Consider the following 24,336-nt stretch of genomic DNA (forward strand, 5'->3'; position numbering starts at 1 on the left):
TCCTGGTGGCTGCTGATGGGATTTTTGTCACCACAGTTTTGCTTTCTCTAAAGTACCATATGCTTGGGATCATATGATATGAATGAAGTCTTTTGCGTCTGGTATTTTACTTAGTGTAACTTTTTTGTGAATCAATCCCTGTTGTACTTATCAACAGTCAACAGGATGGCTGGGTATATGGATATGTCACATTCAATGTGCATTTTTTGTTGCTTATAATCTGGAGCTGTTCTGAACGAAGCTTCTATAAATAACCACTGTGTGGTCAAATGGTTTTTTTCAATACATACCTGGGAGTAGAATTAATATCAAGATGTAAGATAAAGTATACTTAAGTGTATATATTTACATATGTGAATATATATTTATATGCATCCCTAACTATATAATATATAATCATATTGTATATATAATTATATATAAATGTCAAAGTGGACTCTTAAGTGGCTACATCCACTCATTCCCAGTATTCAGCATCATCAGTCTTTTTTTTTTTAAGATTCATTATATACACTTATACATTATATACAAACATTCTGCCTGCATGTATGCCTGAAGGCCAGAAGACGTCACCAGATTTCATTATAGATGGTTGTGAGCCACCATGTGATTGCTGGGAATTGAACTCAGGACTTCTGGAATAACGTCAGTCTTTTTTGGAGCATTACATTGGAGCATTACATTGGATGGATAGAACATTGAGACTATATACTGAGGGACATAGCACAGAGGCTTTAACTTGCCTTTCCCTGTGACTAAAGACATAGAGCATCTTTTCATATATACACTGGCCTTGGACAAAGTGTCTGTTCTGCAGGTAAATTTAACTGAGATGCATCAGGAGGAGTCTTAAGTAGCTGGATTTTAGCAAGGAAATTATGTGATCTTGTTTGGTTGCTTGTTTTAAAGCTGGAATTTAGGATAATTAAGACTTTTTTTCTTGAGACAAGAGCTTGTTATGTGGCTGAGGCTAGCATAAAACTATCTTCTTGCCTCACACTCCCAAGTGCTGGAATTATAGGCATGTGTTACCATGCCCAGCTTACACAGGCTACTCTTTAGACTCAGGGTTGTTATCCTTTTGTGGAACAATATGTCAGAACCTGTGGAAACAACATAGACACACAGGATTTTACAGAGTCAAATCCCACTCTGAATACACATTGGAAACTGCCTTAGGGAAAACTAGAACCAAAGAGCAGAGTTTTGCAATAGATAGAATGCCGTTCAAAGGTATTCTTCCGCAGGAAAAGGCCAAGCTCATCTTAGGTCACTGTGAGTAGAGGCGGGGAGCAAATGGGTGGATCTGCCATTCCGGAGAAGAGAATACATATTTCTCATCTCCAAGGCTGCTGACAGGTCCTCAGAGTCCTGCTCATGTGACTTTTTCAGGAGGCAGTCTCCTGGTAGATCATGTGTCCCCTCAGAGGCTTCACCAAAGGGAGCTTATCACGAAAAGGAAATGCAAAGCAAGGCCTAAGTGTAGGGAGGGAAGATGGTCCCACTGCTACAGTATCCTGAGCTGAGAAAGATGGAGATATAAAAACTCCACCAGGCTGGACACAGTGTTACACCTTTATACCCAGCACTTAGGAGGCAGAGGCAGGCAGACCTCTGTGAGTCCATAGGCCAGCATAGTCTATATTGTGAGTTCCAGGGTAAACAAACAAACAAATCCCTCCACTCAAAGTTCTTCATGCATTTTTGTTCATCGGGGCAGCCTAGTTTTGTGAATAGAGCCATAGTGGAGACAGCAGGACACCTGACCAAAGCATGAGGATACAGGGCTCTTGGCAGGGCACTCTACCTCCACCCCCTTAATAGTCCAGCAAGCCCAGTAAGGGCCTTGCTCCAAGCACATATCTATAGCTTTTACCCTCTTACTCGACACATTTTTGTAGTACAACCCAAGAATCAATACACCCTTCATCCTCCCTTTCACAGCCAACGGGGAGCGTTGCAAATCCTCCCTTCTAAATCTCAAGTGGCATTTTGAGAGACGTCAAGTACTGCCATCTCACCTTCTACCCAAATGTATCTGTTGCTTCTTTATGTTGTCTCCCAAAAAGAAAACACAAAGCACCATAGAACTCTGGTTTATCACTTTCTGATCCATTTGTGAACTGCAGGGACTTGCAGTGACATAACTGGGTGTCACCGGAGGTACCTCTCGGAGAACTTCTCTCACTGCCCCCACCTAAAAACAAGTGCTCTCTTAGCTGAGCTTCTAGACGGCACTTTTTTCCTCGCATGTGGTCTCATGGAAAAGCAGTTAAGGACCCAGCATTTCATCTCCTCAGTGCAGCTTAACTGAGTCTTCATTCTCCTAGCTGCTTAGCTGCAAGTGACATTACCAGCATTCCTGCCTGCCACTCTGCCACATGCTGAGTTGTTTCTAAATCCAGGGGGAACCCTGCTTCTTGGCTACTAGTTGCTTACACAAGGTCAGGAAAATTAGATCCACAACAAAAGAAACCTCTGGGTAGCTCTATTTTTGATGAATCATTAATGGTATCATCGCTCCCTCTTCAGTTACTGCCCTGTGAACAGACAGAAATTTCTAGACACGATGTTTGTTTTAACTGAGTAAGGAAAAATAGGGGGCAAAAACAAAACACCAAACAAAAGGGAGGGATTGCCAGAACCCTGTTGAAATTCAGGCCCTGGTGGAGCTCAGAGTATGCTGATCAAGCAAAACCCCTAAGCTTCCCACAAAGGCTTCCAAGGTGAGTCAGCTGAAAGGCCCTAATCCCAGCAGGGTGATCAGGGAAGTGGCTGAGGCCACAGAGCCACCAACAGTGGGAAAGGGGATAATGAAAGCTTTAAGGGCATATTGTGCGGAGAACTAACAGGGGAGAGCCTGTGCTGTCTAAGAGACCATCTTCACCCCCTTCCCTGTGAATTGCCGGACATTCATACAGCTTAGCCTTAGACAAGGCTTGCAATACAGACAGTGACTGGGTGTAGATAAAAAGCACTACCAGGGAGCTGAGAGGCCCAGAAGTTTGGCACAGCAGGAGGTTGTGGTAACTAGTACTTTAAACAAGGCAATCAGGCACCAAACTGAAATAACAGCTAAATCTATTGGTACAAAAATTATGCTGTAATAGCTGCTGGGAGAGAAGAAAGGGGAAAGCAGCAACAAGAAACTGCCTGGAACATGGGAGGCACTCACTCAGCACTGACTCACAGACTCTGAAAGGGAAGAGGAGTTAGGATTCCCGAAAAGTGCCACCCAGGCAGCATCACAGCCCCTGACCCTAACCACCATCAAAGTCCAAGGTTACACTGAACTGAGTTCCAAAGCCCTTGGCTCCAGTTCCAGCTTGGATCCCTTTCCATGACAGAGCTAATCCACTAAGTAGCAGAAGAGCTTCTCTTGGGGCCATCAGGTCAGTTCCTATTAATCAAGAGTTTCACCAGGGGAGAAGCTCCCATCCCCAGGGCATAAGAGTATTTTCAGTTGTCACAATAACTGGGCAGTTAGTCTGGACCAGTACTTGGATGCTCCTTGTGTCGCTAGTCAGGTAAGTTCCCCTTGTTCCAAACAAAGTGTCAATGCCTTGCTAGCTATTTGGTGTAGATGACAAACCTCTATTTTATATAAACATGGATTACTTTCCGCATAATTTTACAATAAATTTTCTATGTGATTTTTTTGTTTTTCTGGACCAGGGGAGCTGTGAATTTTATGTCAGGAGTAAATGAGCAGAGGCTTTAAAATATTTGTCATAAAATGGAGATTGGGAATTGTTTCCTGGGCCCTGTAGATTTAAATACTGCTAGAAATTCCCCGACAACCAACCCCATCCAGAGACAAGGAGAGCAAGATGTTCCCGTTCTTCAGCAATAGACACATGTGCATATTGTTAATGGAATTCTCCATTACCCACTACATCACAGGATACCTTATTTGCCCTAGCGCTTAACCACTTGAGGACTTTTAAAGAAATCATTCCTTTCAAAGGACTCCCTAGAGTTCTTTTAGCCCAATATTTTATCTCCCAATTCTCCCTTTACTTGCTCTTCCATTTAAAGCTGGAGCCCTTGCTCTCCGCAGCTTTGTAATTTGCATTTGTAACATTCTAACCCCGGGTTTGGGGCAGGGCTTGGTCCAGAGGAAACTCCTGCAGGAATCTGGCTGTTACTCAGCTGTGACTTGATCGCTCCTCCTCCTACAGCGCATGCTCCAGAAGTTGGACTCTAAACCTGCTTGTAAACATCGCAGCTTGCTCGTTACAGGGTCACTTGTGTATTCAAGGTGGGTCCAGGATCATGATGACTACATGTTCTGGCGCCTGGCACACACAGGCTGGCAGCAAACATTTGCAATGAATGAATGGGTGAAGGCTGGCTCAAGTTCAACACTTTCTGTGCTGCTTTGCCACCTGTCTGTACTCCCAATGCGTGGAATAAAAGACTCCCCAAACAAAAGGCAATACATTAAAAGCATAAAAAACAGCAAACATTTATCTAGTAGCAAAACTCCCATGAAGAGCTATACACCTGTAAATCAGCAAACTGGGTACCAGTTGCAGACTGACAATACCTCAGTCATTTAGGCTGCTTATAACAAAGCACCACAGACTGTGTGGCTTACAAACAACAAAAAATTTATTTCTCACGGTTCTGGAGGCTGAAAGCCCAAGATCTGGGTGCCAGTTTGGTCCGGTTCTGCTGAGGACCCTCCTCTGGGTTGCAGATTGCTGGCTCCTCATTGTGTCCTGTTGTGGGTTTCTCCTCACATAGTGACAAGTGTGCAGAGAGCTCACTGAGATCTCTTTTATAAAGGCACTGGTCCTATCTATGAAGACTCCACCCTCATGACCAACATCATCTCCCAAAGGCCCCACCTCCTAACACCATCACACTGAGGGCTGGAATTACAACCTGTTGATTCTAGTAAATGGACATACAGAGTCCATGAAACATGACAGTTGTTCCTACGGAGCCTTGATCTTGATTCTGTTACTAGTTATCCATATAGTTTCTCTCTTTAAATTTCTAAAAGTCTCCAGTGTGTCTTTCCTGCTTCTTCTCCAATTGCTTCCTTCCTGGGAAGCTACCAGGCACCCTGTCCCTATCCACATTTAGAGACGGTGAGGTAGAGAACAGACTGGAGGGATGTGACTTGTCAGTGAGGAATGTGACTACTCCAGAGAGCCTCCTCACTCCCATCCCATGAGCCCATGCTTATGAGAAAGGCATCTCTGAAGGTCATAGTTCCATTATCCAAACGCCCCTCTCTAGATAGTGTAGTTTTTGGGTCCTAACTCAGAGGCTGGAGAGGAGGAATATAAACTCTCCCTTTGGGGAGGGAGCTCCTGTGGTGTTTGGAGCATGCTGCCAAACTTTCCTAATGTTTTCTTTGGGCTCAAGGTCATGCTTAATTCCTCCCAGCAAACTCGGATTAATCCGTTTTCTCGAGCGTGGCACCCAGAGCACATCGTTTCCTTGTTAGGCAATGGCTGGACGTTCAAAACAGAATTGATAACTCTGTTAGGGATCTTTCCTTAGGGCTCAAGTAAAGCACAGGCCTCGATGGTACTCAGTCACCCTCTCAATCCTCACCCCATATTGAGTCTGAAAAGGCCAAACTCCATTTCTTTGAGATTTGTAGGTTACAGCTTTGGCATGGCAAATGGGCACTGTCACTACAAAGTGACTTATTTTTATGGTCTGTGTGTCATGCCCACACATCACTTGGCATTAGTCAGGGCTGCAGTCCTGACAATATGAAAGCCAGGCCTCCAATAGTCAAAATAATATCCGTGGGCTTGGTCTTAGGAGTACAAGAGTTCTCTGCAGGATGCTAAATATTTGCATTTTCACTTAGATGAGTGTCTAAGTAAGTAGAAACATTTTCTCCATAACTACATAATAAGAATGGGTCAGCATACTGCATTTGCTTTTATATGTTTGATGGCAAAACTACAACTATTGCCGTGAAATAAAAGCTCTGTAGTTTTAGTATGTTGGGCAGCATGTCTGCCTGATTTTGTTGTATCCTAATGTTAAGTTACAAGAGTCATCATCAGTGTTTGTGCTCATGAATAGAGAATATTTCTCCTTCACATTGATAATTACAGCTAAAGGCATATCCACAGAAAAATTCTAAAAAATTTAACTTGTTAAATACTATAGACACCACAAATGAGCAAATGATACTCTAAGAGGATGAAGCAGTAATTTGCTGTGACAAAGATAGAATTTACACACACACACATACACAGACATACACATGCACACATACACACACTCATAAACACTAACTTACACACACATATGTTTTGTTGCTTTTGAGACATGGTCTCTCTACAAAGTCCCGTCTGTCCTGGAATTCCCCATGTAGACCCGGCTATCTTTGAACTCATAGAGATCCTCCTACCTCTGCTCCCCAAGTGCTAGGATTAAAGGCATGAGACATCACCACACCCTGCAGGATTAATATTTTTTAATTTACAAAATTTTGATAAAGGGTCTGGAGAGATAGCTCAGTGGTTAAGAGTACTGGCTGCTCTTCCAAAGGACCCAGGTTCTATTCCCAGCAACCACATGGCAGCTCACAACTGTCTGTAACTCCAACATACATACATATAGGCAAAACACCAATGCACATAAAATAAAAATAAATTTTCAAAAATTTATGAAGTTAAGCAGAGTGGCATATGCTTTTAGATCCCATCACTCAGAAGGCAGAGATAGGTGGATCTCTGTGAGTTTGAGGCCAGCTGGGTTCTTATAGGGAATTCCAGGAAAGCAAGACCCTGTCTCAAAATTTTTCATTACATTTTATTTTGTATTTATTTATTTTGTGTGTATGCACACACATGTTTTCCATAACATGTGTGTGATCAGAAAATAACCTGTGGGAATTGGTCTCTTCTTCTGCCACATGGGCCTGGAAATCCAGCTTTGGTCTTCAGGCTTGGTGGCAAGTATCTTTGTCCACTGGACCATCTTGCCAGCTCAAAGTTTGTGTGTGTTAGCTCTTTGGCTTTCATTGTTTTCCTTTATGTTTTCTTTCTGTTTTTTTTTTTTTTTTTTTTTTTGCTTTGTGTGTGTGTGACTGTGTGTCTCTCTCTCTGTGTGTGATGTGTGTGTGTGTGTGTGTGTGTGAGAGAGAGAGAGAGAGAGAGAGAGAGAGAGAGAGAGAGAGAGAGAGAGAGAGAGAGAGAGATATTTTATCATTTTTTCCTCTGAGTGTTACAAACCAAACCTACAGGGCCTTGCTCTCACTAGGCAAGTGTTCTATCACTGAGCTAAATCCCAAACTCTGCTTTTTAAAAGCATTTATATATTAATGAGATAATTTGACCAAATGAAGCTCAAATAATATCCTAGCCTGTGATATAGATGAAAATGTGTGGTCTCTGGAATAAAAAATGTTGAGCAATTAAGCAATTACATGATCTTTGACAGTGTGGTTCACCTGCCTTTCTACATGGTGGGGAAATCCACGCTCATCTTTGCAAGTGGCTGCATGGCATAGATTATGTCCTTTACGTGTCCCTGTTAATAAGTAAGTAAGAGCAAAGAATATTTAATGGAATCATGGTGATATATTGGGCATTGACTAGCCTTTAAAAATAATGAACCATTTGCTAAAAAGGCTTTCACTGTTGATGGAGAACAACCAACTGTAACAACAGCAACTCAAGTGATGGTCAGTACAGTCAAAGTCAAGTTGGGTAACAAAAAATGAAATCTGGTTACAGAACCAGATTTTCCTGGTTCTGTAAGTTCATTTGTGTTTAGGAACGACACCAGACTCTATCTCTACTGCTGTAATTCAGTGTCCTGGTTTATCCTCAGCCCTTGGAGTATCATCATGTCCACACACGTACATCAGTCTGTCTTCACCCCAGAACTTATCAGAACTGGTCCATGTTGGCGCTCTGATCTCAGACTTGCAAGAAACAAATGTCTATTCTATAGGGCCCACCCAGCCATGTGTTCATATAGCTCATGCCTACAGAGACAGGGGTAGCATCCTACTGCTCTTGCCATATTACATTAGTCAGAAGTAAACCAATAACCATTCAGTGGTTTCATGAGGATCAGTCCACCAGGAGTAGAAAGTCATAGCATGTTGCTGCTTACCACATAGGCTGGAAAGGACACATGATCTGATTCTGAGAACAGTAGGAAGCCATCAGAAGGCTCTGGGCCAAAGGGTGACAATATATGAACTTCCTTTCATTCCCATGCCTCATAGCACAGAATGGAAAACAAGGACCACAGGCAAAGTAACTGGGCAGTATCACAGGGTGGGACCCTGCCAAGTAGTTTTGTTTGTTTGTTTGTTTGATTGGTTTTTCAAGACAGGGTTTTCTCTGTGTAGCCCTTGCTATCCTGGAACTCAATTTGTAGATCAGGCTGGCCTTGAACTCACAGAGATCCTCTTGCCTCTGCCTCCCAAGTGCTGGGACTAAAGGCGTTTGTGTACCACCACTGGCCGGCTCTGGGCAGGTTTTGAATTGTATTCTCCCCATTCCTCCCATTCCGAGTCTGTGCAGGTGCTGCTTGTGACACCAATGGATAGACAGGTTTTGTATCACCTCACATTCACCTAGTGATATCTTTTGGAAGTAGACTCTAGAACAAGCCCCAGTGCACCAATCTGGAAATGGGAGATCCTGAGAGGCACAATGAACTGGTAAGAAGATTCTGGAGCCCCCAGCACAGTCTCCTCAGCCCTGCAGCCATGGAGACATCCGGATCTTCTCAATGACAGTGACCAGGTACAGTCAAGGAAGTGACACAATGAGAGAAGTTGAGTGGTCACTAGGTCAGAGGAACTTTGTAGGTCTCATTAAAGGAAGGTGATCAGGTAATGGAACCCTGAAGAAGTGATCTCACTTCCTGGTGAGAGATCTCAGTAGCTCTTGGAACTTTGGAAAACAGACTAGCATGTTCTATAGACAGTGCCCTGCCCATACATCTCACCTGACCAGAGAACCTCAGAGGAGCAAGATACTTGGCTACTGCATGCCTGGTTTTTGTTTTATTTGTATGTATGTACTGTGAATGTGAATGTCAGAGGACTACTTGAAGGAGTCAGTTACACTTCATGGCTTCCAGGGATCAAACTCAGGTCAGCTTACTTGCCCTGCACCTTGTGTTTTCACAAGTTCTGGCCCTGGAAAAATCTAGAATGAGAGGTCTTTTCTGCAGATACTGACCCAGCTCTCACTATTGAAGCCTGTGGCCATTTGGAGAAGGTACCCCAAAGCAACAGTGGAACACCTCACAGCTTTCCCTATTAGCACATTTGTGTGTGTGTGTGTGTGTGTGTGTGTGTGTGTGTGTGTGTGTACAATATGTATGGTGTGTGCAGGTGCCCACAGAGTCAGGAAGTGGGCACTGGAACCTCAGAAGCTGGAGTTACAAGTGGTTGTAAGCTGCCCAGTGTGGGTGGGAACCCAATCTGGGTCCTCTGGAAGAGCAGCAGATGCTCTTAACCACTGAGTCATCTCTCCTGACCCAAGAACAGGCTTTCTAGTTGTGGTAATCCCCCACAATGGAGGCCAGACAGGCCCCTGATACCTCCTAGCCTGAATGGCAGACACTGTCTTCTCCAGTCTCTATCCAGAGAGTGAAATGAAGCACCAAGCATGCTTATGGATGCTATCTCCTTTGATGTCCTGGTGTCTGTTTTAACTGATTGGGTCCTGGTACCCACCAACCAACCTTGCTAACCAAGTGCACCCCTTCCACATTTGTCTGCTTTACTCAAAGTGTCCTCATCTCTGATGAAACTACAGTGCTTGAGATGTAGAGCTGTAAACAGATGGGCAGGGAGCAGAAATAAAGGCTTTATTTGAGGTGCGAGGAAGGAAGGCCTGGATAGTATAGGGCCTGGATGGTGTCAAGGGAACGCTTCCAGCTCTCCTTCCATCTTTGAGCCTCCAACTCCAGTGTCTTGAAGTGGTTATGGATATTCTTCAGTTCTTTGTCAAGCAGTATCAAGTATTTCTGAAGGGAGGCAAGAGGAAGGCCCATGGTGACTCCCTCCCTCACAGACTTGGGAGCCCTGAGCTCTGGGACCCATAGCAAGCAGCTCCTGGCCCTGAGGAAACAGCACTAGCCCTACAAGCCATTTCTAAGGAATTCACCCCACAAGCTCTCAGGTATGTGAGGTTATTTTCCTACCTTAGAGTTGGGAATGCTGAGACTTGGAACCCTGTGGCCATCCAGCAAAAGAGAAGCTGAGCAGGGATGGAGACCCATATGCCTCTGTTTCTGGAACCTGAGCATTCCTGACCACTGTCCTGCATGGAGCTTCTATGGGGGTTCCTGGCTTCTTCAGAAGGCTGAGCACTGGGTCTCCACCCCTCACTAAATTCAACAGGTAGAGTCTTTCCCTCTGCCTACGACTTGGAGTAGCATCTGGGGACACACTAGGATTGGGCACTTCAGGCTTTCTCCAATGGTATATGGATAGGCCCAAGTTTCTCCATAGGCACCAGGACCAAGGATCTGTGTATCTTCAGATATACTTCAGGTGGCATCTGGGTGAAGCCTCATCAGGTCAGCCCCATAGCCTATCAGTGGGGATCAAACCCTGGCTCTGCTATTTGGGAGTGGTATGGCTTTGGGTATTGTTCTTCTTGTCAGTGAAATGGGGGAGATTCTACATCCCTCAGCATCTGGAGAGGATGTGACAAGATGCCTCATGTTGAGAACAGGAGGTAACAGTTAGCACCTGAAGGCTTTCAGATGTTCCTGCTATTGTACCCCAGTGCACTCCCACAGCTATGGGCATTGTTGTGTCTGACTGCCTTGTGCCTGGCTCTGCTGTCCTTTCACAAAGTCTCTCCACAACCACTAGGTAAGGTATCTCTCAGATAAGTACAGCAGAGTCAGCGACCATGCTGGTCCAGGGGATGGACATGGTCCTTGACATGTGTCCTTGTGCCAATAGGGAGTTGAGACCCGTGGCTCTGAGGCATGCTGGAATGTGCTGTTTTCTCCATGGGCCAGATGTTAAGGTACCTAGTGGAGTGAAGCTCTCTCCTTCCCAGGCCAGCCAATCTGGGCTGCCTTGTTCCCCCTGGGATACTCTTCCTGACTCTGACTCACCAGGTACACAGCATCTCGGGCTTCTATGGTGGCCAAGTGGCCCAGCGTGGTCTTAGAGGTAGTTATTGATGATGTCCTCCGAGTCAGTATCTTAGTTTGAATGGTGATTTCATTGGGCTTGATTCCTGGCCATTTCCTATAGACAAACATGCTTGGCTTCATCATTGGTCAACTACCCAGCACACAGCTTGAAAACTCAGCCATCAGCATGGATTTAGATGGCTTTGTTAAAGATCCCCTAAGCTTTTCCTGTTGGGTTCTTTATGCTGTTTCCTTTTTCCATGATGACTTAACAGTGTGCACAATCATGGGGCCTGCTGAATGAAAAAGGGAAATGCCACACCTAAGTTTCTTCCCTTTTCTGGGCCTTGCTTCCTTATCAGGCTGCCATTCAGGCATCAGTCATGAGCTCCTGGCTCATTTTTACTATTATGCTGTAGGAATATCTGTGGAGAATACAATTGGGAGAATCACTGCTCACAGAACCAGGGCACAGGCACTTTGAAAGCTGGTTCACAGAGCTAGCAGCAGCTTGAGACTGTACTGGACAGGCCTCCTTTTCTCTGTAGTCCCCTATAGTGGTTCTCATGTGAATCAGTAACTGTGGAGTCCTCAGAATGTGTTGGGTGACCTCACCTAACTTTCTCTTCAAACAGCCTCAGTCATTCCAAAGAAGGAAATTCAAGGCTGGAAATCAATGACTTTCTAGGGCTATCAGGTCTGTCTGAGTTCAGAGTCTCCCAACAGCCCTGCCCCACCCTCAGGGGATACAACCATTCACACTGCCCTTGTTTCTAGACTCTCACCTGCTCCCACGATCAATCAGGGACTTCTCAGACTCTTCATCCAGAGACAGCCTGGCCAGCTTCTTCCTTATGAGGAGTGATAGTTTCTGCTTTTGGGACTCCATCCCTGACAGGAAAGAGGTGCTTTACTAACTGTGACCTCACAGACAGCTTGAGAACCAAGGACGTGACACTGTGGTCATATTTAGAGATTGGAGGCCTCATTCTGGAAGGAACAGTCAAGGCCACTCAGCAGATGGCCTGGGGATCCAACTTTGACAAACTTTCCAGGGCTCTGAGTGCAGAGTGAAACAAACCAGTAGAAACTCTTCAAGAGAGCACCCAGCAAGGCACACACTTCCTGCCTTCTGTCTGTCTGTCTATTTGTCTGCTCATCTGGGTGTGGCCTCTGCTCCCTGACTTCTTCACCAGGCCTAATAGTTCAGTCACCAAACTGAAACCAAGAAGTTAGATGGATACATGCCTATGGTCCCAGACACCAGGAAGCTGAGACAGGAGGATCTCATGCCCCATTGGGCACTTCAAGAGTGTCTTGAGACACAGAAAGCTTATAGTAGGTTCTTAACATTTACCTCTAATTCAAGCATGCTTATGCCCACATTCTTTGCTGTGAGGGCTGAGTGTCCTTTGCTGTCATTGCCACAGGAACTGCATCTCTTGGGAAACGCCTGTGTCTGGTTTTTGTCTGCTTTCAAGATTGACCTGTGGGAGTTCTTAGCACCACAGGGATAGCTGGCCTTTCTCTGACTCACAAGTTGTGAGGAGGAATTTTCTTCTGATTTGTGGTTTCTTTTTATAGTGGACGGTTTTTTGTTTTTTTTTAAACCTGTCTTAATCTTGGCCCAGAGAAGTGCCACCCTTTCCTTTAGGACCTCTGTTTCTTATTTTATGTTCAGAAACCATATGCCCAAGAGTATGAAATTATTCCCTGCCAGGACTTTGTTTTTATATTTACTCTTTGATTCTGTTGACATTTACTTTTTCAGTCAAAACATTGTTTTTGATGAAAATAAGAAAAGTCAATTGGTCCACATTAAATCAATAAATTATCATGGGACTCCATCCCTGACAGGAAAGAGGTGCTTTACTAACTGTGACCTCACAGACACAGAAGCTTTTCTCTCTAAGAAGCTGGCTCTGGAAGCAGCCATTGGTGCCCATTTCTGACCCAAGCACATTTGTCTCCAAGTGTCCTCCAAGGTCACTTATCTGGGAATAGGCTGGCCTTCACCCCCTAAACTCTGTGACATGGAGAGAGACCTGCAAAATAGCCCAAGAACAATGTCTGAGAACAGCTGGAATGCCTTCCAACAGAGGTGACCACTGTTTACACTGTTTATGTAAAAGCAGCTATAGTGAGAGAGAGAGAGAAGCCAGAGGGAATCCCATGCGTGAGAAAAGTCTCAGTGGGGAATCCCAGGCCTCAGCCTCAAATTCCCAGGGTGGTTTCTGCTTCGTGTTATGAGCATCTGATTGGATCTGCCAGCCTGTTGAAGCAGTGGTCTCCAAGAAATGTGAATTTCGCCAGGGGTCTCATTCTAGGAGAAGGAAATGACCTCAGCCAGAGGGGGACTTGTTTCCCAGAAGGAGATGTGACACAGTATGAGGACTTGTTAGATCGCTTCATAGGATGAGACTGACGTTGACAATGATAGGTCAGTGGTGAGTGGGAACATATTTTGACCTGCATTGTTTAGATGTGCATATGTGTGGCCCTTTATTTAAACTTTGACCTCACTTCAGGACCCAGAAGACAGATTTGGGGGCTTTGCTGGATTTCTTAGTCCCTCTCCTGAATGTGGCCACACTGAATAAATTTTTCTTTTTCTGTTTTCTACTTTGTTTGGCTTATTTAGTGGGTTTATTAGGATGGAAAGTCAGATCTGATTTGGAACATAGGCTGTGACACCCCCCCACCCCAAGTTTGATAACAGAAGTGTCAACTAAGGGGGCATCCTGTTCTGTCCAAAAATTATCCATCAGTAGCTCCAGATGGGTGCCCCAAAGGGACTTCTCCAACTGAGTGTTTTGAGTACTGTATGATAATGTTTTGTTATCTGTCTACTGATCTATCTGCAACTTGATATTTATTTTTGTTACTTTGACTTGCTATATACTCAAACTCACTCATTCAAAGCCATAAGTGTGGCTATTTTAGATCATTCTGGGGGCCAGAATACCACTCAATGGAGAAAAAGTTTCACCTTGACTAAGGGGCAGCAGACACCCCTCACCCCCAACCACCCTATACCTCATGATCCCTTAGGGACACAGCTGGTATGCCACTTACGTGGAACCTGCATGTCATCAATGGTGACCACTTCATCCAACTGCAACATGAATTTCTCTGTGAAGGAGGCCAAACTTGCTATGAAGAAGCGGCTGTACTTCTTGGCAAATTCCTGGAAGAAAGAGAGCAAAAATGGACTTCATAAACAAAATCTGCCCTACCAGGCCAGCAGAGGGAGGGTAGAGTTGGCCACTGTGGCAAGGCACCCCTGATGCCATGTTAACAACCACATGGGAATTTACTAGCACCTGGTCCTTGGAGCCCAGAGACCTCTCCCAACATCTGGTCTGATTTGAACTAAGAAAGGATTCGGAGAGGTTGGAAAAATATCTCAGTGGGTAAAGTACTTGCCATGAAAGCATCAGGACCTGAGTTCAATCCCCAAACTCTCTCTCTCTCTCTCTCTCTCTCTCTCTCTCTCTCTCTCTCTCTCTCTCTCACACACACACACACACACACACACACACACACACACACACACACACACACACACACAATTCAGAAATGACCAAGGCACATATACAGGCAATTCACCAAACTGAAAAAAGTAGGTATGGATCATGAAGAAAATGGTCATTACTAGTTCTTGTAAATAATTTAGGAGTCAAAGTATGGCCAGGCGTGATGGCCCATGCCTTTAATCCCAGAACTCAGAAGGCACTCTGTGAGTTCAAGGCCAGCCTGGTCTACATGGTGAGTTCTAGGACAGTCAGGACTACATAGAGAGAACCTGTCTTCAAACAAACACACAAAATCAAAGCAATGTAAGCATCCCATAATGGCCAGTTCATCTACCAAAAAAGACCTACCCTTTTTGTGCTCTCTGGCTCAGGTACCAACTGTCAGGGCCAACTTTCTGAAGGGGACCTCAGCACCTGGGCAGAGGCTGAGTGGCAGCACTCACCTCCAACTTCTCCCGGTTTGAGCGCAACACTTGGCTCAGCTCTTCCTGTCTTATCTCCTCCGTAATTTTCAGGGACTGAATTTGCTGGGCATATATGGGATGGCCAAGATTTGGATGGAGCTTCTCTGAATTTTCATTCTTCAAACAAACAAGTCAGAAATGAGTCGAGATTTTTGAGCCAGACTGTGAAATCAGGACCAACATCATCTATCAATGAAGGCCACATCCAGACAGGTATGCCCTGTGCTCTGAGTGTAAAAAGAGGACTGAGTGGCTGTGAGGAAAAGGTGGGAGGGTGGCTGGTGCCAACTCTGAGGGTTGGAAAGAAGTTTGAGCTGGGCACCTGCTCCAGCACAATCTAGACCTTTAGCTCAATAAAATCAGCACCTGTCATATCCCACAGCACCAAGGAACACTGGAACTGTCATTGATCTCAATGGCCAAGGCCCTACCAAAGATTTCAAACACAGCTTAGAGTTTGGCGAATGCCTTCTGCCTGCAAGTGTTGGCTTGGTCACTAATTCGCCAGTGTCCACTGTCCCCAGCGGTCCCCAAACCTAGCTCTCCCTCTTCCCTCAGACTCAGCCCTGCTCCTGCCCTGCCTCCATTCTCAACTCCCTGCACTCCTGGCCCTGTGACCTTCACCTTCTTCTTCTCCAGTTGCTTCTGCTGCTGCTCAAACTGCTCCCAGATCTCCTTCATGGATGCACAAAACTTGTTCCAATGCTGTTCCTTGTAATTCTCTGTCACCAGCCAACACACCTGGGGCAGCAGCTCTTCAAACCGCCTCACCTGGGCACGTAATTCTGTATGTGGAGGGTAGTGTAGGATATTAGGGACTGGATAGAGGAGAATTAAGTTGCTGAGGTCATGTCTCCAAAAGAAAAAAAAAGGGGGGCGGGAAGACAGGTCTCCAATGTGGTAAGAGCTACTCCACCTAAAGGAGACCAGTGGCAAGACAAAGATGGAAAAATGAAGGTTAAGCAAATTCAGAGGGCTCCTTCTCACAGTGTTCTTTAAATGGTTGTCTTTCATTATCTTGGACAAGTTTCCATCTGTGACCTCTTTGGGTATTGCCTCGACTTTGTCTCCTTCCTCTCTTGTACCTCCAAACAGTCATGGGCTAAGACCTATCCATCATTCTTGTTATCTTTACTGCTCATGCTTTCATCTCCTCGTCTTGCAGGGTATTCCCTCTGCGTCTGCCTCCCACTTCACCAGTTTCACGTTCAGCTATGTAAATCTGGCTGCACACCCACTCATCACTTTAAATTGTCAAGTTTTGATGCCTCCTTTTTAGAAGTTCTGGTTTATTCTCTTTGGTAACTGATTGGTCGTTCTGTAGTATCTTACTCCTGTGTTTCCAGTTTCCCCTTTTATTTAACTATAAAAAACATAATTTTCTATCTTGTGCCTAGTACATCCCCCTCCTCCCCTCCTTTCCCCTGTTCCCATTCTTCCCCTTCTACCTCCTTTTTATTCTTCCTCATTCATCCCCTACTCTTATCATCGTATAGCTCAGGCTAGCCTTGACTTTGAAACCCTGCCTCCCCCTCCCTCATGCTGCGAGGGATTAACCCTTAAAGAAGCCTACCATGGCAACTGTTGTTACTTCCTCCAGCTTACAGATAAGAAAAATGGAGGCTCAGGGAGGTAGAATCATTTTGCCAATGTCACAGGGCTCGATTTTGGCCTCAGGTCTGGCTACCTCCTAACCCCTGCCCCAACACACACCTACCCTGCTGCCTCTGAAATCACACAGCAGAGCCCAATAAAGTGGGATAGATCTGCACAGAGGAATCTTATTCTGTGTTTTTTTTAAGTACCATATAATTCACAACATGCATAACTTCCGTAAAACATTCCGTAAAACAAAGGAAGACGGTCACAAGGGGTCATGTGAATTCATTCCATGAAAGGGACAGAGAGGAAAATTATAGACAGGCATGAATGTTGTTTGCTTGGGCCTGTAAGGGGAGAGGTTGATGAGGCTAACATTGGCACTAGTGGCAGTTATACAACTCTGGGAATGAACCAAAAGCCATGGAATGACTGGCCATAGCCTGTGATTGTAGAATGAGTGAAATCCAAGTCATAGTCAGTGTTTCCCAGTGAGCTCAGAGGGACCCATTCCCTATCACTGTCCTTAGAGCAAAGGCCTTGTGGTCAGCTGGGCTTGGGAAGGTCAGGTGGGTTGTGAATGGAAAGGCAAGCTCTGAGAAACAAACAGTGCTCTCTCTTAACTCCAAGAGGTTGGTTTTTCCCAGGGCTGTTCCTCTGTCTCCTCAAGGAGTCAAAGGGAAGATAGGCTGAGGTTCACCCCTGACCATACCTGCTCCTGCCTTCCTTCTGTGGGTCTCCTCCCAGCTTAATTGCACTTACCCAGGAGGCAGGAGTTGTGGTACTCATCCACCTGGCTGTGATACTCCAGGATCTTCTTGACGATGTGGTCAGCACACTGGTCAAAGGTGTCGTACATGAATTCAGGCCTGGTGACAGGGCGTTTCTCTCTTCGGTAAAAATCCTGCCAGAAAGAGGTGACCATGTGTGTCCCCACCAGCCCATCTTGAACTCCACACCTCTTGCCTTTACATGTACCCCATCTGCCCATGTGACCCCTTCCATATCCCATGCCCACCAAGCATGGCTACAAACAGACCATGCTGCTACTTGAATGGCAAACTCCTATTTAGCCCTTAGAGACCCTAGTCTATGACATCTCAAACTGGAACAGGCCTATGTGTTAACTAGAAAGTATTAGGCTGTGGACCACAAAGAAAGATGAACGGGAGCCCTGCCTGGCAGAACCCAGCCTGTGGAAGGCAGGCAGGAGGCCTGAGTGTGTTCTGGGACATGCCAGAGCAGAATAGCATGCAGGCTGTGTCCAAGCCCCATCTGGCTACCTGTGTCCCTCTGTTGGGAGCCATGTGGCCCAGTTGTGGATCCGTATATGAGTGCTTGTCCAACAGGTTTCCATGAGGCAAAGCCCGTGGAGACAGTCTCACTAGGCACAGAAGAGTGGACTCTGAGATAGCACAGAACACTCCTGAAACTGTGCGGCCTGCATATTCTCTTCTCTATCATAATATTGATGATTCTCTTGGTGGTTTTCAGTGTCACTCTGTCAGTCACTCATGGGACAGATATGATCATTCCCAGAAACCCCATTTTTTTTCTCAAATATTTTGGCCTTAAAATTCTTTGGGAACTGATGCTTCTCTGGTTTCTTATCTGGGAATACCAGCTGACCCTGGAAACAATTCTGATCCAGTGGCTGACAGGATCAGAGGCAATAAAAGTTAATGGGCAGTTGAAGAAGTGCAAGCAAACTGTATGCTGGCAGCTTATGGCAGATCACCCCTATTTCCATAATATGCTTTGTTAAGTTTTGGATGATATTGTTATTCTTGAGAATGTGTGCCTATACTTGTCAACTTTTAGCTTTGTAAAGACAATATGTGGCCAAGCAAGCGGAAAGATAAGCATTGTTTTTTGTTTAGAAGATGTTTTTGTGTCAAAGTTGGGGAAAAATATATTTGACATATTTATTTATTTATTTATTTATTTATTTATTTTTGCCAGAAGTTGACGTTGGAGGGAGGGAAAAAATGTTAGTATGAAAAAACATGCTTGTTTTTGAAGTATATACAAAGATGGCTCCAGCTATTCAGGGCCAGCCACTTGTGTGAAACTCATCTGGTGGTCAGACACTACTTCATTTCTTCCTGCCCATGCCCCTTCCACGTCTCAGGACTTGAACCCTGGCTTCAGCAGGAAGGAACATGGCATCCCACCATGTCTGGGTTGCTGGGGCCTTTAGCGATAGAGGTTGGGTTTGTTCCTCTTGGCACACTCATCAACTGACACACAAACTGTGTCCAAGCAGTCTTTGTTGACTGGTTAGAATAAATTTGGGCTGGGTGTTGGTGGCACATGCCTTTAATCCCAGCACTTGGGAGGCAGAGGCAGGTGGATCTCTGTGAGTTCAAGGCCAACCTGGTCTACAGAGTGAGTTCCAGGACAACCCCCAAAGCAATACAGAGAAACCCTGTTTTGAAAAACAAACAAATAAGTAAACAAATAAATACACACTGGATGGTTTAGTTTAGGTGGCAAAGTTAAAACAAAACAAAAAGGAAACTGATTAGGGTCCTGAGGTGGTAGGATCCTAGAGTACCCTGCTCAACAGACTGCCTAAGACAGAGGAGGTGGGGGAGCTTCCAGGATGGGCAAAGGGCCTGCAAGTGGGCTCTTACCTCCACCACAAACAGCAGGTGCTCGTTGCTCTCCCAGAGGAGAGTCATGATGATGCCTTTGAAGTCTCTGCAATCCAAACAAAGCAGATCTGTGAGGTGCATCTTCCAGATGCACCAACACAGACAGAACCAAGCATCTGAGTGTTCAGAGTGTTCTTCTCCAGCCCTGTCACTCCTAATAATTACTCATTACTGCTCCAGGACCTTGCCCTCTGAATGTCACGATTAAAAAAAAAAAAAAAAAAAAAAAAAGCTGTGAAACTTCTTGGTATCATTTGTCATTTGTCCCTTTTCTTCTCCTGATCCTAGCTCTGTGCTGATTCTCAATTGCCTGATTCTGGAGCACCCTAATCAGTGGGTTGGGGATTGACTGGTTTGACTGGCTAATTATTCTCTGTCTCTCCCAGTAGACTATAAAGTCTACTAAGTATTTAAAATACTGATTGGGAGATAATTAGATGGATATATCTCTGACACCTGAATTTCCTGCATGAGCTCAGAATGAACAGATGACCATAGTCCACAAAAATGAAACTTAAATTTAACTAATCAGAAATAGATAATGGGCCTCGAGCTAGGGATTTTGCTATGGTGTCTCTTCACAGCAATAGTAAACCTTAGCTAAGACATGTTGGAAACTCAGGGTATGGGCTAGTTATCATAGGAATGAGGTCCTGACGAAAAGATACATTTGGAGACAGGGTCTTGCTCTGTAGCCTAGGCAGGCTAAACTTGTGATCTTGTGCACAGCCCCTGGGTTCTAGGATTATAGGCAAGTCCCACCATGCCTGGCTCGATGCTGGTAGTTCTGCCCTGAACTTCTCCACCTTCCCTGATGTTTATACATTGTATGGCCTTAGACATTCTGTTATAGTAGCAGAGTGAGATTAAGATGGAACTTGGGGTATTGTGCTGTCACTAAGAAAGTCAAATGCTGCAAGCCCATTTGTATGCTATTCTCCAGCTGACAAAATTACAAGGAAAAAAAATCAAATTCCTGATTGCTCCGTGTTGGGGTGGTGAAGGGAAAGGTAAGAGGGAGATGTTTGTGGGGGTGGAACAGTTCTGTATCTTGACTACTGTGGGAGTTCACCTCTTTATGGAACTAAAATGACACAGGACTAGAGGGAACAGAGTCAGAGTTTCTGTGGCACAGGAAATCACATGCATAGTGTGAGGGCACATCAAACTGCCAACATGAAGTCTCTCCTTAGTCACCTGGTAGGTTAGACATCCTTCCTCACATGGTTCTCCAACTCCAGAGATAAGACCTCCCCTGGCGGGAGGTGGGGGGGTGGGAGGGGGTGAGGGGTGAGGGGTGGGGGTTGGGGGGGTGGGGGGTGGTCAAAGTCTGCCAAGAAGAGTAGGGGTCCCTCAGTGAGAGAGTGGGGCTCCACTCTAGAGCTTGGTGTTCTCCAAGGGCTTCTGATGTCTTCAACTTGAGATTGGGCTGATTTGCTCAAAAATAAGCTTTATAAAGTAAACTGACTTTTGCTTTAATCGGCAAAGTGCCAATTAAAGGAAAAAAGGAATGCAGTAGGGATGGAAAACTGTAAAAACAAAATAAAACAAAACAAACAAGCAAAGCCCTCAAACCTCGAAGGTGTCTTGGCACCATGAAATGCTGAGCTTGGAAAAATGTGAGCTTTTGGGTGAAAAATGTCTCTCAACAAACACATGTATTAACCTAAGACAAACGGATCTTGATGTGTAAGTTTACTTTCCCTACTCCTCCACTATCCTCACAGAGGGAAAGTGTTGCACCAAGAAAGAGTTCTCACAGAAGGAAATGTTCTCACAGAGGGGAAGGGTTCTCACAGAGGGGAAGGGTTCTCATAGACAAGGGTTCTCACAGAGGGGAAGGGTTCTCACAGAGGGGAAGGGTTCCATGGGGGGGGGGGAACAATGTGCCACTACTTACTCAGACTGAGGAGGAGGTTTTTCCCCCAGAACCTGGTACTTTTTGTCGACTCTGATGACCTTGGCATGTCGTGTCACGCTGTGAGACAGAAGATGATCCTTTCTCAGCAATCAAACAATAGCATATAGTATCCAGATTCTCTATTTCTTTTATCTTTTGGTTTTTTATCTTTGGATGTTCTGGAATTTGCTCTGTAAACCAGGCTGGCCTTGAAATAACAGATCTGCCTGTCTCTGCCTCCCGAGTGCTGGGATTAAAGGGGTGTGCCACCACACCCAGCTACTCTATTTCTTTTTTAAGGACTTTATCCTTTTTTTCTTTTCTCTCCCAAGCCTACATATAGTTCTAAACACACTGTAAAACATTTAGAGGTTTTTCTTCATCTGAATCAGCCTTTACTGTATATCTCTATCTTTTTCTGACCACAAGAGTCTTTAATCTGCATGGCTAAGATTAAAGTGAAGGCTGGTCTATTCCTTGGCTTTCTGAGAGTCTAGGCTTCATGGCAGAGTTTCTAGGTTCATGTCACCACCAAGAAGCATATCACAGGCTGCTCATAAACACCACTTAATTGTTTGGTACCAGGGCCTCTTAAAAGAGTCCTGAGGTTTTTGCAGCTAATGCTGAGTCAGGGAGCCTCTCTTAAAGGAGCAGAGAGCCTCTGCTTGCCTATAGTGACAGAGCCCACCCAAGAAAATGCTGCTACCAAGAAGCTGTGCTTGACTTTGTTCTTTTGTTTTTAGAATCCCTTTTTAAGCTTTTGTCAGGTTTTATGTGGAAATTCTTGCTTCATGTTGGTAGTGCCATTTGTAGACAAGGTTTCTGTCCCACCAGGTCCTGCAGCCCTTTAGTCCCAAATAAATACACAGAGGCTTATATTGATTATAAACTGTTTAGCCAGTGGCTCAGGCTTCTTATTGGCAAGCTCTCTCTTAATTATTAACCTATTTCTGTTAATCTGTGCAACTCCATGTGGTTTTGGCTTACCAGAGAAGGCTCCTGCATGCTACTCCTTCGGAGGCTACATGGCACCTCCCTGGCAGCTCCTCTCTGCCTCCTCTCCCCAGAATTATTCTTGTCTGGAAGCCCCGCCTATACTTCCTGTCTGGCTACTGGCCAATTGGTGTTTTATTCATCAACCAATAAGAGAAACATACACACAAAAAGGACGTCCCCCATCAACTTTGTAGTGTATGTGTGTCTGGGGCAGGAGGTTCTGTACCCACTGGATCCTTCCTGGGGTGCCTGAGAACCCACAATGCCTATGGGGCAGGATGACTGAATTTTAGAACAGCTCTGCAGGATGCTTACCCACCCTTCAACTTCTCTGAAAAGCAAAAACCTTAACTTTGGATTTATTGCCAAGGCCAGGTAGAGGGCAGGTGGCAGAGGTGATCAGGTCCAGAATTTTTCATCCTCCCGTTCCCATGAAGACTCAAGGAAAGGCCTCAGGGTCAGTAGATAACCATAGGTAACCATACAACACTTCTAGTTAGATGTAAATGCATTTACACAAGGAATAAACACACACACACACACACACACACACACACACACACACACACGTTATCTAGAGCTTAGTAGAGTCAAAGTTGGCTCAGCCATTTGATTTCTGTCATTTGCTTTCCCTAAAATATGCAGGTTAGAGCTAGTGGCCAGAGGCTCATGTGTGATAGATGACCTCCCCAGAGCTGCGTAAGTGACCATGGACTTAGATGCCATGTCCTAGTCCTCCCGTATCTGTGAAGTTGCTCCAGGAAACCCACCTGCTCCTGTGCTCAGTCTGTCCCCCTTTCTAATGCTGTACATCTCGTGGGGAAATTGCAGGACAGGGATATGCCTGTCATCCCAATGATAGCCACCTAGAAACTTTTCCAGGTACAAACACGTGGGAGCTGTGATCCACCCCTAAGGATGAACTCAAGCCTGAATGAAGCCGGTGTTTGCAGTGCCGCTCCCGTTCCTTCCCGCACAGTTCCTGAGCATGAGTGCAAGTGGGGCCTGAGATCAGAGTCTGAGAAAAAAGACAGGCCATGTGGCCTTTGTCTGGGAACAATTGGGCCCAGGGCATCTGGGAAGGGGAAATTTGGGATGGCCTTGTACCCTTACCTCCCAGCCGAAGTGAGACTGGAGCTGGCCAAGGCCTTCTTTATAGACTTTTCTCCCCGGTACCGATGTTTCTTCAAGACTTTGGGTGACAGGTGTCAAAGACAAGAGCAGAGAAGAAGAGGTGATGATAGGCTGCAGCTGCCACCAACTTCCCTGCCACTACCTTCCGAGACCCACAGCTCTGTGTTTCTACCTGTGTGGGAACGATCCTTATCACACGCCAAAGCCAGTTTTGTCTGAGGAATTCTGAAACCAAAGGGAAGGAAGTGAGCTTTTCCATAGTGACCACAACAACAGCCCAGGCCAAGCCCTGGGTAACAAACAGTTGGTCCTCAATAGATCGTGCATGAGTCTCACCTCCGGCTTAAGGATTTAGGTGAGTAACTGAGGTTTAAGAGGGGAAACCTCTGGCCTGAAGTCACAGGCTCCTGGAGCAGCACCCCTATGGTACTCCAGTGAACAGGGCCCCAGAGCCAAAGTGGTAGGCACTCACTGAAGGATCTTCTTGACCACATCCACAGCAGGGTCTTCAATCATGGGCCTCCCCATGCGGGTTGGTTGGGAGAAGGACTCAGGGGCTATAAGGCCCACCTTGGCTTCCTCCTCAACGACCTCTGAAGACGCAGGGATGTCACTCTCTATATCCATATCATTCATGGTGTTGTCCTGCAGTCCAGAGAGAAATTCTGAGTAGAGGAACCACATTTTAAGGAGACAACAGATACTGTCCATTGCCATCTTTTCCAAGTGATGGCTGGAAGCAAGCTGCCTGAGCTCATTTGTTCTATGAAGTGGTTGTGCTCCTATTCCCTCAGGGGAGGTCGATTGATCATTCATTCATTCATTCATTCATTCATTCCTGACTTTATATATAAAGATTTCCCGAGTCCTTGCTCTCCACAAGGCTATGCCTGAATGCTGGGGACATGGATGGAGAGGCTATATAGGGTACCTGACCTCTTGAA

General features: G+C 45.4%; 1 protein-coding gene across 1 annotated transcript in view; it reads right to left on the reverse strand.

Annotated features, from left to right (window-relative positions):
* Positions 1–9,819: 9,819 nt before the first annotated feature.
* The window catches only part of Ccdc180 (coiled-coil domain containing 180), a 60,558-nt gene continuing 46,041 nt past the window's right edge, over positions 9,820–24,336 (reverse strand). The window contains exons 27-38 of the mRNA XM_035438690.1: positions 23,865–24,037; positions 23,565–23,617; positions 23,372–23,450; positions 21,263–21,340; positions 19,342–19,408; positions 17,468–17,609; positions 15,731–15,891; positions 15,086–15,223; positions 14,182–14,293; positions 11,892–11,997; positions 11,086–11,221; positions 9,820–9,978 (exon numbers count right to left, since the gene is read on the reverse strand). Coding sequence (XP_035294581.1) covers positions 9,820–9,978; positions 11,086–11,221; positions 11,892–11,997; positions 14,182–14,293; positions 15,086–15,223; positions 15,731–15,891; positions 17,468–17,609; positions 19,342–19,408; positions 21,263–21,340; positions 23,372–23,450; positions 23,565–23,617; positions 23,865–24,037 — 1,404 coding nt within the window. The remainder of the gene's footprint in view (positions 9,979–11,085; positions 11,222–11,891; positions 11,998–14,181; positions 14,294–15,085; positions 15,224–15,730; positions 15,892–17,467; positions 17,610–19,341; positions 19,409–21,262; positions 21,341–23,371; positions 23,451–23,564; positions 23,618–23,864; positions 24,038–24,336) is intronic.

Source organism: Cricetulus griseus, chromosome 2, assembly GCF_003668045.3.
Source record: "Cricetulus griseus strain 17A/GY chromosome 2, alternate assembly CriGri-PICRH-1.0, whole genome shotgun sequence".
Lineage (NCBI taxonomy): Eukaryota > Metazoa > Chordata > Mammalia > Rodentia > Cricetidae > Cricetulus > Cricetulus griseus.